This window comes from Nerophis lumbriciformis, linkage group LG09 (genome assembly GCF_033978685.3).
Source record: "Nerophis lumbriciformis linkage group LG09, RoL_Nlum_v2.1, whole genome shotgun sequence".
Classification (NCBI taxonomy): domain Eukaryota; kingdom Metazoa; phylum Chordata; class Actinopteri; order Syngnathiformes; family Syngnathidae; genus Nerophis; species Nerophis lumbriciformis.
The window spans coordinates 21,295,001-21,308,555 of NC_084556.2; the positions used below are offsets into that span (position 1 = coordinate 21,295,001).

At 38.3% G+C, this 13,555-nt stretch overlaps 2 protein-coding genes across 2 annotated transcripts in view; one reads left to right on the top strand and one right to left on the bottom strand.

Moving 5' to 3' along the window:
* Nucleotides 1-11,113, bottom strand: part of thy1 (Thy-1 cell surface antigen) — a 26,627-nt gene extending 15,514 nt beyond the window's left edge. The window contains exon 1 of the mRNA XM_072913806.1: nucleotides 11,046-11,113. The gene's annotated coding sequence lies outside the window, so the exon portion shown is untranslated. The remainder of the gene's footprint in view (nucleotides 1-11,045) is intronic.
* Nucleotides 1-11,585, top strand: part of LOC133607548 (uncharacterized) — a 16,646-nt gene extending 5,061 nt beyond the window's left edge. Inside the window, exons 3-4 of the mRNA XM_061962277.1 lie at nucleotides 3,518-3,865; nucleotides 11,064-11,585. Of these exons, the coding sequence (XP_061818261.1) occupies nucleotides 3,518-3,865; nucleotides 11,064-11,170 (455 nt within the window). The 3' untranslated portion in view covers nucleotides 11,171-11,585. The remainder of the gene's footprint in view (nucleotides 1-3,517; nucleotides 3,866-11,063) is intronic.
* Nucleotides 11,586-13,555: the final 1,970 nt, after the last annotated feature.

The window sequence follows — 13,555 nt, forward strand, 5'->3', positions numbered from 1 at the left end:
ATACAGGTTATGGAACGTAAATTAAGTATTGTTGACGGACGGTATTTGAATGCATTTCAAAGCGATTTAGAGGTAGAATTGATTGCTCCCATTAGCTGCATTGCTAGCTACCAAGAACAAGCCGATTTTTATATGTTAAAATTAAAAAAACAAAACTTTGTCTTTTTGTCTCAAGGTTTTTCATTGTAATCCCATTGGGTTTGAGTTTTTTCTTGCCCTGATGTGGGATCTGAGCCGAGGATGTCGTTGTGGCTTGTGCAGCCCTTTGAGACACTCGTGATTTAGGGCTATATAAATAACATTTGATTGATTTATTGATTCTTGTCTCTCATAATGATTGTGAACGATAGGCAAAATTCCAAAAAAAGTTCAGTTCCCCTTTAACAAGTGTAAAGCAAAATACACAATTCTGGCATGATCAGCCTATCTGTTGCTCACTTTGAAAGGTATTTCTTCGGAGCAGGTGCGTGAGGCTGAGCTGTTAGTGTAAACCACAAATAATCGATGGAATTAATCTCGTCATATAAACAAGATTGTGTCCAAAATAGGCAGGACTGTTTCTTTTATTATGTGCTTATTTCTTGACTGATTCTTCAATCAAGCAAGTTTTACAGTCACTGGTGTTGTCTCATCGCGGTTATTGCTCCCTTATTTGGTCACGCGCTTGAAATAAAGATATTTCAAAGCTCCAATTTACGCAAAATAAGGCTGCAGGATTGGCACTGAAATGCCCACCTTGGACTAGTATTGACAGCACGTATGAAGACTTAAATGTTGATAAGCGTTATTTTTTTATACTATTTATGTTACAATGAGGCCAAAAATCTTACAATGTAAAATACAATATGTATGTAACACATACAGCCACTCCACTAAACAAAAGACTAATGGAGACATAGTACCAGAAGCAAGAACATGTGGATAAAAACTGTTTATGCTTACCAGTGGACTAGGCTGCTTTGTGTATTAAAGTAGTTAACCTTTTTTTTTTTTAATGTAAGCTTTTTAAGGTTGTTTGTTTGTATATATAAAGAAGCTTAGACTTAGACTTAGACCAGTGGTTCTTAACCTTGTTGGAGGTACCGAACCCCACCAGTTTCATATGCGCATTCACCGAACCCTCCTTTTTTTTCAAATACAAGACAAAGTTATTATATGTTTTTGGTAACACTTTAGTATGGGGAACATATTCTAAGTAACAAAGACTTAATTTAAAGTTTTTTGGACACTAGGAGAACATATTCTAAGTAACAAAGACTTAATTTAGAGTTATTTGGTTAGGGTTAGGGTTCGGGTCCGGGTTAAGGTTAAAGGGGTTAGGGCCAGGGTTAGAGGGTTAGGGTTATAATAAGGTCATGCCGAATAAGGCATTAATAAGTACTTAATAATGACTAGTTAAGAGCCAATATGTTACTAATTTGCATGTTAATAAGCAACTAATTAATGGTGGATATGTTCCCCATACTAAAGTGTTTCCATGTTTTTTTACTGGTGCACAAAATGAACCGTGCATGAACATCACCTTGTTCAAAGAACAAAACCAACACAGTGCATAAAATCACAACAAATTACAAACCTGCAAATCAGTGTGACTTCTGCTGTTGCCGCATCCGTAATACGCTGATAGGGAGAAGTTTTTATTTACACGATGAGTCGGGTGTGTTTTGACCTCCGCCGAACCCCTGAGCCCGACTCACCGACCCCTTAGGGTTCGATCAAACCCAGGTTAAGAACCACTGACTTAGACAAACTTTAATGATCCACAAGGGAAATTGTTCCACACTGTAGCTCAGTTACAAAGGATAGAAAGGTTAAGGTTGGAAAGGATCGTGCACACAATGGCACAAAAAGAGGGCGAAAACAAAATGTATAAAGTGGACTAAAAATGTACCATAGTAGCAATATAAATATAACATATATGTAATATTTACATATTACATATACAGTAGAAATTATATACTGATATATTATATTATTATTATTATTATTATTATTATTATTATATAAAATTAAGCTTAATTAATACAAATTAAGCTTAATTAATAAAAATTAAGCTTAAAGAGATATTACACTAAAGTCTGTTTTTTTCTTTTCCTTTTATTCTATAGATCAGTGGTTCTCAACCTTTTTTCAGTGATGTACCCCCTGTGAACATTTTTTTAATTCAAGTACCCCCTAATCAGAGCAAAGCATTTTTGGTTGAAAAAAAGAGATACAGAAGTAAAATACAGCACTATGTCATCAGTTTCTGATTTATTAAATTGTATAACAGTGCAAAATATTGCTCATTTGTTTTGATCTTTCTTGAACTATTTGGAAAAAAAGATATACAAATAACTAAAAACTTGTTGAAAAATAAACCAGTGATTCAATTATAAATAAAGATTTCTACACATAGAAGTAATCATCAACTTAAAGTGCCCTCTTTGGGGATTGTAATAGAGATCCATCTTGATTCATGAACTTAATTCTAAACATTTCTTCACAAAAAAAGAAATCTTTAACATCAATATTTATGGAACATGTCCACAAAAAAGCTAGCTGTCAACACTGAATATTGCATTGTTGCATTTCTTTTCACAGTTCTTTTTGACAGACATTTTAGTGAGGGTCAAACCATCATGGCATGGGGGAAACTCTGGGTTTATGGTAATGAATGGAATAGCCTACTTGATTTGATGTTCAGTTTATGAACTTACATTCATATTTTGTTGAAATATTATTCAATAAATATATTTATAAAGGATTTTTGAATTGTTGCTATTTTTAGAATATTTAAAAAAAGCTTACGTACCCCTTGGCATACCTTCAAGTACCCCCAGGGGTACGCGTACCCCCATTTGAGAACCACTGCTATAGATGACCTGTTTCTGATGTATTCTAGTAGTGTCTATGGAAAACCTCTTGTGTGCATATCTTTTGTTCTTGAGTGTCTTTTTTTATGAATCGTTGAGTTTTTATGTCAATGTTGTTATTGTCTCGTGTGATGAACCCCAGGAAGACTAGGGCCAACTGTATAGCAACTAAGGGGGATCCATTTTAAACAAACAAACTGTAATACACAGTCGACATAAAAAAAATACTCAATTCAACCATATATTTAGGCCCACAATATTGAATATGCTTTAAAAAAATAATGTTTTTTTGTTTGTTTTTAAATCCACGATTTTGCTGCCTTACATAGCAGAGAAAGGACAGGAAGAGTTGTCAGGAAAAGGAAGACACACTTTTTTTTAAGGATTATGGTAAAAGTGTATTCACATGCATTGATTACACAACTGCGTGAATATAAAGTAAATACACGCAACACCTGCAGTTCTCTGCCAAAATGCTAGGGGGCAGTGTTTCAGGTGATAAACATTGCCGCCATCAGCACTTTAATTTCTGCCAAATCTCCATCTGCAAAAGTCCGTTGTAGGATCTTTGTCCTAAGAGTGATGGCTGAGTATATTGTGCTATTGTTCTAACCTTAACCCATAATTGATTGTGATTTTCTCTCTGTCTCTATCTCTTCCAGTGAGCTCATTGTACACGTTTCTGTTCCCCCCACGCGGCCCTCAGATCTTTCCGTGTCTCACGTACTTGGAGAGGAACGTCAGGGTCGACTGTGAGTTCCCGCCAACCAACGAGATCCCGGGCCCCTACTGTGAGTATCGTCAGGACAGCAGGCTGGTGGGCAGCACCTACCCCAACTTCGTCATCTACGTGTCCATCGAGGACCGCAGGAGGAGCAACGTCAGCCTGGCCGCCCCCAATCTTTGCCGCCTCATCTGGGCGCCGTTGGCCGACGAGAAACCTTACACGTACACGTGCAGAGTGTACCAGGGAGGGAGCTGGAAGGAGAACAGCATGGCCGTGCTTCACCGTGAGTCAGCTCCTGATCACACTTATACTCAAACATGCATACTATGTACACTGCTTCCTTAGTTCCTGGGGTTCCTAGTAACAATGCATACTTAGTTTCTGGAGTTCTTATGTACACTGTGTTCTTAGTTTCCGGGGTTCCTGCATGTGTACACTGCATACTTAGTTCCTCTGCATACTTAGTTTCTCTGTACACTGTATACTAAGTTCCTTTGTACACTGCTTCATTAGTTGTTGGGGTTCCTATACACCAGGGGTGCTCATTACGTCGATCGCGATCTACCGGTCGATCTCGGAGGGTGTGTCAGTCGATCACCAGCCAGGCATTAAAAAAATAGTCCTAAAAATGAGCGATCATAAATCTTCACTATGACGTCACTTTTGTCACTTGATTGACATTCACGGCACCCGAGGGTCTTCTGAGATGACGCTGGCTGCTGCCAGCTCATTAAAATTACTGACTGGAAGGCGAGAAACACTTTATTTCAACAGACTCTGGTGCCGTACCTGTCGTCAAAACTCCAAAGACCGACTGCACAGTTGCACAATAAAAGCTCTGCTTCATCCTGCCTGCGCTACCAAAATAAGAGTCTCAGAAAGCTGGCGTGCACAAGCTAGCAAGCTACGGAGTTTGCCGACAATGTAATTCTTGTAAAGTAAATACAAAGGAGTACGGAAGCTGGACAAATAAGATGCCAAAAACCAACCACTTTCATGTGGTATTGGACAGAAAGGAGGACTTTTTTTCTCCTCCATTCGAAAATGCGGACATTATCATCACTACTGTCTGATTCCAATCAATGCAAGTCATCAGAATCAGGTAATACACCAACTTATATTCTTGTCTTCATGAAAGAAAGGAATCTATATGTGTTAAACATGCTTGTATTATCTTTAACCACCTTTAACTTGTTAACAATATTAACTATATGTGTTAAACATGCTTGTATTATCTTTAACCACCTTTAAGTTGTTAACAATATTAACTATATGTGTTAAACATGCTTGTTTTATCTTTAACCACCTTTAAGTTGTTAACAATATTAACTATTTGTGTTAAACATGCTTGTATTATTTTTAACCACCTTTAACTTGTTAACAATATTAACTATATGTGTTAAACATGCTTGCATTATCTTTAAACACCTTTAACTTGTTAACAATATTAATTATATGTATTAAACATACTTGTATTATCATTAAACACCTTTAATCTATTAACAATATTAACTATATGTGTTAAACATGCTTGCATTATCATTAAACACCTTTAACTTGTTAACAAAAACATATATTTCATAAATAAGTAAATATAAATTATATATATGAATGAGGTAGATCCCCACGACTTGATCAATTAGTAGCTCGCCTGCAGAAAAAGTGTGAGCACCCCTGCTATATACACTCTGTACTTAGTTATTTGGCTTCCTGTGTACATTGTGTACTTAGTTCATAGGGTTCCTGGGTACACTGTTTACTTAGTTTCTGGGGTTGTAGTGTACACTACGTTCTTAGTTCCTGGAGCTCCTGTGTACATTTCGTACAATGCATACTTACTTCTTGGGGTTCCTATGTACTCTGCATACTTGCTTATTGGGGTTCCTGTGTACACTACTTAATTAGTTCTTGGGGTTCCTATGTACAATGCATACTCAGTTCCGTGGGGTCCTGATTACGATGCATACTTAATTCCTGGGGTTCCTAGTCCTTTTTCTTCCACTGCGTAGCGAAGATGGCGATAATTGAGTGTGGTTAAGGTCACCATTTGGCGTGTTGAGTGCACTGCATTTTGCTGCACTTCTTAAGCCTGGGATGTACTTTTGCGTCATGCAGCTTGCGTCCCCTCTGACGACGTCTGACGGCGTGTTGGTTCATTTATGGCAGGGGTTGGGAACCTTTTTGGCTGAGAGAGCCATGAAAGCCAAATATTTTAAAATGTATTTCCGTGAGAGCCATATAATATTTTTTAAAGGGGAACATTATCACAATTTCAGAAGGGTTAAAACCATTAAAAATCAGTTCCCAGTGGCTTATTTTATTTTTCGAAGTTTTTTTCAAAATTTTACCCATCACGCAATATCCCTAAAAAAAGCTTCAAAGTGCCTGATTTTAACCATCGTTATATACACCCGTCCATTTTCCTGTGACGTCACATAGTGATGCCGATAAACAAACAAACATGGCGGATAGAACAGCAAGATATAGCGACATTAGCTCGGATTCAAACTCGGATTTCAGCGGCTTAAGCGATTCAACAGATTACGAATGTATTGAAATGGATGGTTGTAGTGTGGAGGCAGGTAGCGAAAACGAAATTGAAGAAGAAAGTGAAGCTATTGAGCCATATCGGTTTGAACCGTATGCAAGCGAAACCGACGAAAACGACACGACAGCCAGCGACACGGGAGAAAGCGAGGACGAATTTGGCGATCGCCTTCTAACCAACGATTGGTATGTGTTTGTTTGGCATTAAAGGAAACTAACAACTATGAACTAGGTTTACAGCATATGAAATATATTTGGCAACAACATGCACTTTGAGAGTGCAGACAGCCCAGTTTTCATCAATTAATATATTCTGGAGACATACCCTCATCCGCTCTCTTTTCCTGGGGGTCTGGCGGCAGATTTCTTTGACTTTATCGTTGGAAATGCATCTGCTTTGAGTGTCGCAGGATATCCACACATTCTTGCCATCTCTGTCGTAGCATAGCTTTCGTCGGTAAAGTGTGCGGAACAAACGTCCAATTTCTTGCCACTTTCGCATCTTTGGGCCACTGGTGCAACTTGAATCCGTCCCTGTTCGTGTTGTTACACCCTCCGACAACACACCGACGAGGCATGATGTCTCCAAGGTACAAAAAACAGTCGAAAAAACGGAAAATAACAGAGCTGATTTGACTCTGTGTTTGAGAAACTGGCGGATTGCTTCCCGATGTGACGAATAATAGAAAGGCGTTTAATTCGCCAAAATTCACCCATTTAGAGTTCGGAAATCGGTTAAAAAAATATGTGGTCTTTTTTCTGCAACATCAAGGTATATATTGACGCTTACATAGGTCTGGTGATAATGTTCCCCTTTAACACTGAATACAACTAAATGCGCACATTTTTAAGTAAGACCAACATTTTTACAGTATAATAAGTATATTATTCTTTTTAATAATATTGTTATTCTGAAGCTAACCAATGATAAATAAAATACTTCTTACCGTTGCGACTTCTTGAACAGGTGTGGTATAAATCGGTTGAATGGTTTAAATGCATGAGAATGTTTTATATTTTGAACGTTATTTTTAACACTGTGATTTCCAGCGGAATTATTCATTACTTATCATGTTAAGCAATGTCAGCTAAGATTGATCTGAGAGCCAGATGCAGTCATCAAAAGAGCCACATCTGGCTCTAGAGCCATAGGTTCCCTACCCCTGGTTTATGGCGTGTAACTTGCAATATTCTTCCAAAACCCTAAGGGGCAGTGTTTTCTTGTGTAAGCAACCACAACTTTTGTTGACTATCTTCCAGGGAGAGACAGTGTGTAGTAGATGTTTTAAACTCATAGTAAACAATGTCGCCTGAAAGGACACCCACTTTAATGTAGGAGCTGGAACTAACCCCTTTTAATGTACACATTGCTTCGAAACCGGAAGAGAAGACGTTTGTGAAGGTGGGCACTTTTTGGTCGTTTAGGACATTGGACAAAAGAGAGCTATGTAACTGAAAATAAAAACTGTTAAATAGTTATTGTAACGACCTGCTGGTGATAGTGTTTATGTTCTATTGATGGTCAGAGCTCACATTTTCGTATATTCGTATAATGTCTGGTGTGCCGTGGGAAATGATGCAGCTTCACTTAATTGGTCTGAAAAATATTTTTTGCAAATCAATAATAATAATCTGCAAATAATGTGCCATTGTCGAGTGTCTGTGCTGTGTAGAGCTCGACAGGGTAACCGTGAAATACTCCATATCAGTAGGTGGCAGCAGGTAGTTAATTGCTTTGTAGAAGATGGAATACGTCTGGTGAGACGAAGATGGTTTGTCGTGATCCCAATATGCAGAGCACAGCGGGAGAAAGAATGCAGGTAAAAGGTATGTAACGCTTAAACCAAAAATGAACAAAAGGCAAGTCTTGCTAGGAAAAGGCATTGACGCATAGGGATGGCTATGCAAAACGAAAGTAAAACTGAACTGGCTGCAAAGTAAACAAAAACAGAAAACGACAGCAAAGACTTACAGCATGCGGAGCAGAGACGGCGTCCACAAAGTACATCCGAACATGACATGACAATCAACAATGTCCTCACAAAGTAGGATAACGTCTTAATTGCACTCAAAGGAAGGTATGAAGCTGCTACTGTCAGGGTGTGTAGGTGACGAACCCCAAGATGCAAAGATGGCAGGCTTTGTCCAGGAAAATATGATTTAATGTTCATAAAATAAAGGAAAAAAACACACACAAACCAGGAACTAGGAACAGGAAACAGGATGCCAGGGAAACAGGAACTGGAAGAAGCTACAAACAGCTACAGAATATAGCTTACCGCTACCGCATCCAGCTACACTAACATCGACAAGTAGAAATGACAATAATCCAGCACTGACTGGAGGGGAAGGCAGGTTTAAATAGCAGCTGGCTGATTGACACCAGGTGTGGCCAGGTGCCAATCAGCCGCAGCTGAGGGGAAGCAGCACTCAGGGAGACAATCAGGAAATAACCAAAATAAGAGCGTTGACAGGAAATGACAGAGGAAAAACCAAAACATAACTAAACTCTCAGGGACAAGCCTGACAGCTACAGGCATACTTGCCAATCCTCCCGGATTTTCCGGGAGACTCCCGAAATTCAGCGCCTCTCCCGAAAACCTCCCGGGACAAATTTTCTCCCGAAATTCAGGCGGACTCAGGTCCATGAGGACCTGAGTCCGCTAACCCACAATATAAACAGCATACCTGCCCAATCACATTATAACTGTAGAATAATCGAGGGCGAGTTGTTGGTTTCTTATGTGGGTTTATTGTTAGGCAGTTTCAATAACGTCCTCCCAGCGCGGTAACAACACACAACAACAGCAGTCACGTTTTTGTATACCGTAAAGCAGTTTGTCTGTCGTAAACTGCAATGTTGTGACACTCTTAAGCAGGACAATACTGCCATCTAGTGCATTTGATGAAAGCACTTTTGTGCGTGCCACACAGCAATGCATCTTCAGAGAGGGTGTTCAGCATGGTTCGAAAAATAGTGACAGAGAATAGAACAAGGGTGGACAATTCAATCCTTAACTCAACAATGAGTAGATGAGTGTTATGTGTGTGTATATGTGTAAATAAATGAACACTGAAATTCAAGTATTTATTATATATATATATATATATATAATAAATACTTGAATTTATATATTTATATATATATATTTATATATATATATATATATATATATATATATATATATATAATAAATACTTGAATTTATATATTTATATATATATATTTATATATATATATATATATATATATATATATATATATATATATATATATATATATATATTTATATATATATATATATATATATATATATATATATATATATATGTCTAGAATTCACTGAACGTCAAGTATTTCTTATATATATATATATATATATATATATATATATATATATATATATATATATATATATATATATATATATATATATATATATATATATATATATATATATATGTCTTAATAAGGTTATCCAAAAAATAGTGCTCGATACCGTAGTAGAGCGCAATATATGTATGTGTGGGAAAAAAATCACAAGACTACTTCATCTCTACAGGCCTGTTTCATGAGGGGTTCCCTCAATCATCAGGAAATCTCCTGATGATTGAGGGAACCCCTCATGAAACAGGCCTGTAGAGATGAAGTAGTCTTGTGATTTTTTCCCACACATACATATATATATATATATATATATATGAAATACTTGACTTGGTGAATTCTAGCTGTAAATATACTCCTCCCCTTTTAGCCACGCCCCCAACCGTGCCCCCGTCCCACCCCCACCCCCTCCCCCCACCTCCCGAAATCGGAGGTCTCAAGGTTGGCAAGTATGGCTACAGGGAAACACCAACAAAACAGTAAGGGCCACCAAAATAACAGCACAAGACAGGAACTAAAGCACTACACACTGGAAAACAACAACAAACTCAAAATAAGGCACGACAACCTGGTGGAGTTTCATTTTTTAACCTTGACTGCTGTTGGTGTGCCTCTATTTTTTTTTTATGAACAAAATGTGCCTTGGCTCAAAAAAGGTTGAAAAACACTGCCCAGATGGGACAAGCGGTAGAAAATGGATGGTGGGCAGAACGGTGTAACAGGGGTTAGTGCCTGTGCCTCCCAATACGAAGGTCCTGAGTAGTCCTGAGTTCAATCCCGGGCTCGGGATCTTTCTGTGTGGAGTTTGCATGTTCTCCCCGTGACTGCGTGGGTTCCCTCCGGGTACTCCGGTTTCCCCCCCACCTCCAAAAACATGCACCTGGGGATAGGTTGATTGGCAACACTAAATGGTCCCTAGTGTGTGAATGTGAGTGTGAATGTTGTCTGTCTATCTGTGTTGGCCCTGTGATGAGGGGGCGACTTGTCCAGGGTGTACCCCGCCTTTCCGCCCGACTGCAGCTGAGATAGGCTCCAGCACCCCCCATGACCCCAAAAAAAGGACAAGGGGTAGAAAATGGATGGATGGATGGATCTTGAATCACTGTTGCTTTTTCTCACATAATAATTTGTGCATTTCAAGCACAACGTCTGTTCTCCAGTGGCTAGGGACCCTCCTCTGCAAAAGCTAACCAATCACAGCTCTGCCGTCTGCGTCGCCGCTGATGCGAAGCTAGAATTTTGGTAGGTGCATGTCAGGGTTTACGCGTGGGGAGGAGCAAGACAACGTCGCTGATGCAAGTTACGTGACGCGGGAGTTTATCCCAGGCTTTACTGTGAACACCCGGTGAGGTGTCGACGCAGCAACTCGTATACATTAAATGGTTTTAGCGTAGTTTCTACGCCAAATGCCCTTCCTGGCTGGGAATCGAACTCATACCTCTTGCCCCGAAAGACAGAAGCGTGTACCAATACAGTCCCAATGTTGAGTATAAGTGAGGAAGTGTGCAATTTAGAAGACAGTTGTCCTCACCCTTTGCTCTCCTTGCAGGGATTCTTCCCATCTGCTCTGCGATCGGCGTCACACTTCACTCGGCTCTGTTGCTTTCGTCACTGATGATGTCACTTCCTGTGGCAGTGGGTCTCCTGAGTCCTTGAGCTCCTCCTCAAGACACAGTGGACCTTTCGAAACATGGTTTGCAACTCACTTTGGTGGATATACTCAATTTGAAATGAGTGATTCAGAATGTTTCGAAACACATCACAGGGGCCTTCTCTAAGCACCTTTTTCAGTTCACCTTCATTAAGAAACAGTTTGTTTTTTTTAAAGACCAAAGAATGATTTTGTTTATAAATGTGCCCCATTCCTCTAAATGTCTGCAAACATCATTTATAGCAATCATAATTTTGGCTCTTTGTTTGCTAATTAATTAGCTTTCCGGACACATTCTTAGGCACACTTTCACAATCCGATGTGATCCAGCCCAGTTTCCCGGTGCAGGCAATACCGTATTAGGAGCTGCTCTCAGTCTATCACGGTGCACAATAATAAACATTGTCAATTTAAATCCTCTCCAAAGGTGCATATCATTCTGTTTGTAAAGGCAAAATGTACGAAATACGAATTTTTTTTTTTACCATTTACCACCTGAGAGAACACTTGTCTCTCCAAGTAGCACCATTATGGCCTAAACATTCTTTAAAAACAAGGCAGAGTTTTTTTTTTAACAATTATATTCAATATTTTTGCCACATTTGCAAACAGCTAAAATGATGTACAAAGCAAACTATAACCTGCTGCCTAAGAAAATACAACAATTCTTTTCAACAAAAGAGGAAAAATATAACCTTAGAGGAAAATCTAATTTAAAACATGTGTATGCGCGTACAACACTTAAAACTTTTAGTATATCAGTATGCGAACTTAAATTATGGAACGGATTAACCAAGGAAATCAAACAAAGCACCAATATGATTCAGTTTAAGAGACTGTTCAAACTGCAAGTACACAGAAGAAGAATTATGATGAACATCTTGAACCCTTTTTTTTTTGGAGACAAAGATTATTTATGTATTTAATATTTGTATGTTTACTATGGTGCATTATTTATTTATTATTTATCTGTTCACTGTTCTGTTACAGAGAACAAGGAAATTGGATAAAATTGTTATGGTATGAAAAGGGGTAGGTAGGATTAAAATTTTGGGCGTTGGCGTAGGGGATGTCATAGCGTTAGCTTTTTTGCTCGACAGGCAAAACTTTTATTTTTTTGAAACATGAGGTTTGAGAAAGTGAGTGTGAAGGACAGTGCTGATAAGAGGAAGCAGATGATAGTCAATGATTTAAAGAAATAAATTATCGAAAAACATGACCACGGTGTAGCTCCGACTTAGCACTAGCATGAGCCATCCATAAAGGCTACAATAACGCCAGCCAAAGGGCGATGAAATACCTTTTAACGACATTTGTCAATGAAAATATGGAAAAGCTGATGATGATGTATTTGACGGAGAAGTCCACTCTCCAAGGTATTATTATAGCATTACTTTTTAAAACTATTGTAGTTGTTTACAGCGCATTCTTTTGTATTATTTTTCATACAATATTTGTTATAATATTGTGTTATGTTTTGCTTGTATAAAAACATGACACAAATGTGGGGTTTTTGGAGAATTTTCAATCGGGAACATTTATTCGACATACGAGTATTTTGGGTTATGTCAAAGAACTGATTGAACATGTATGCCGAGGTACCACTGTACTTCTCAAATGAAGGGAAGATCAACATTATATCCCGCCATCTTTTTGTTTTGAGCAGGTAAACTACGCCCCACGTAACACACATGCATTATCTTTGTTTCTTGTCTGCTAATAATAGGGACTTGGTCAGGTTTAGCTACTAATATTGGCTATCATTGAATGTGTATTCTATCGTAACAACACTGCAGAGTCATTTGTGTACGCACACTAGTGATAGCATAAGATAGCCAGTGGTGTTCTTGTCCCATGTTTTGGTTTAAAAAATGTAGTGTGCAGAAGGCTGGTGCCAGACAAATAGATATATGCTAAGGAGCGATTTAAAATGTACACTGAAAGCTCAGGCTTGTTCATATTAGTCATATTGTATCAACCAGTAGCACGGTCGTTTGTTATATAAAGACGAGATATATATACACATCATTTTTGGGGTTTATTTATTTATTTGGGTTATTCAAGTACACGGTCATGTACAAGATTTGGGGAATGTTGGCACAGGCGAGGCTGGAGTACGGGTATGCACATACAAAGTAAATCATATGGCTTTTCTAGTAGTTATATTTTTTTGCAGATTTGTGTCAAACCCATCCAATGCATTACATTATTATTGTGGTTTTTTTCCCCAATGTGTTCATTCTATGCCGTCGGTATTGTTTTCCAGTTTTGAACACAGCTTTTATTAAATAAAAACATATGATATCACCAAAGGTGTACTAAATGCTATAACATAGCTATAACAATAAATGTGTATATGCACACAGGAACGTTTCTTGGATTTTCTCTTC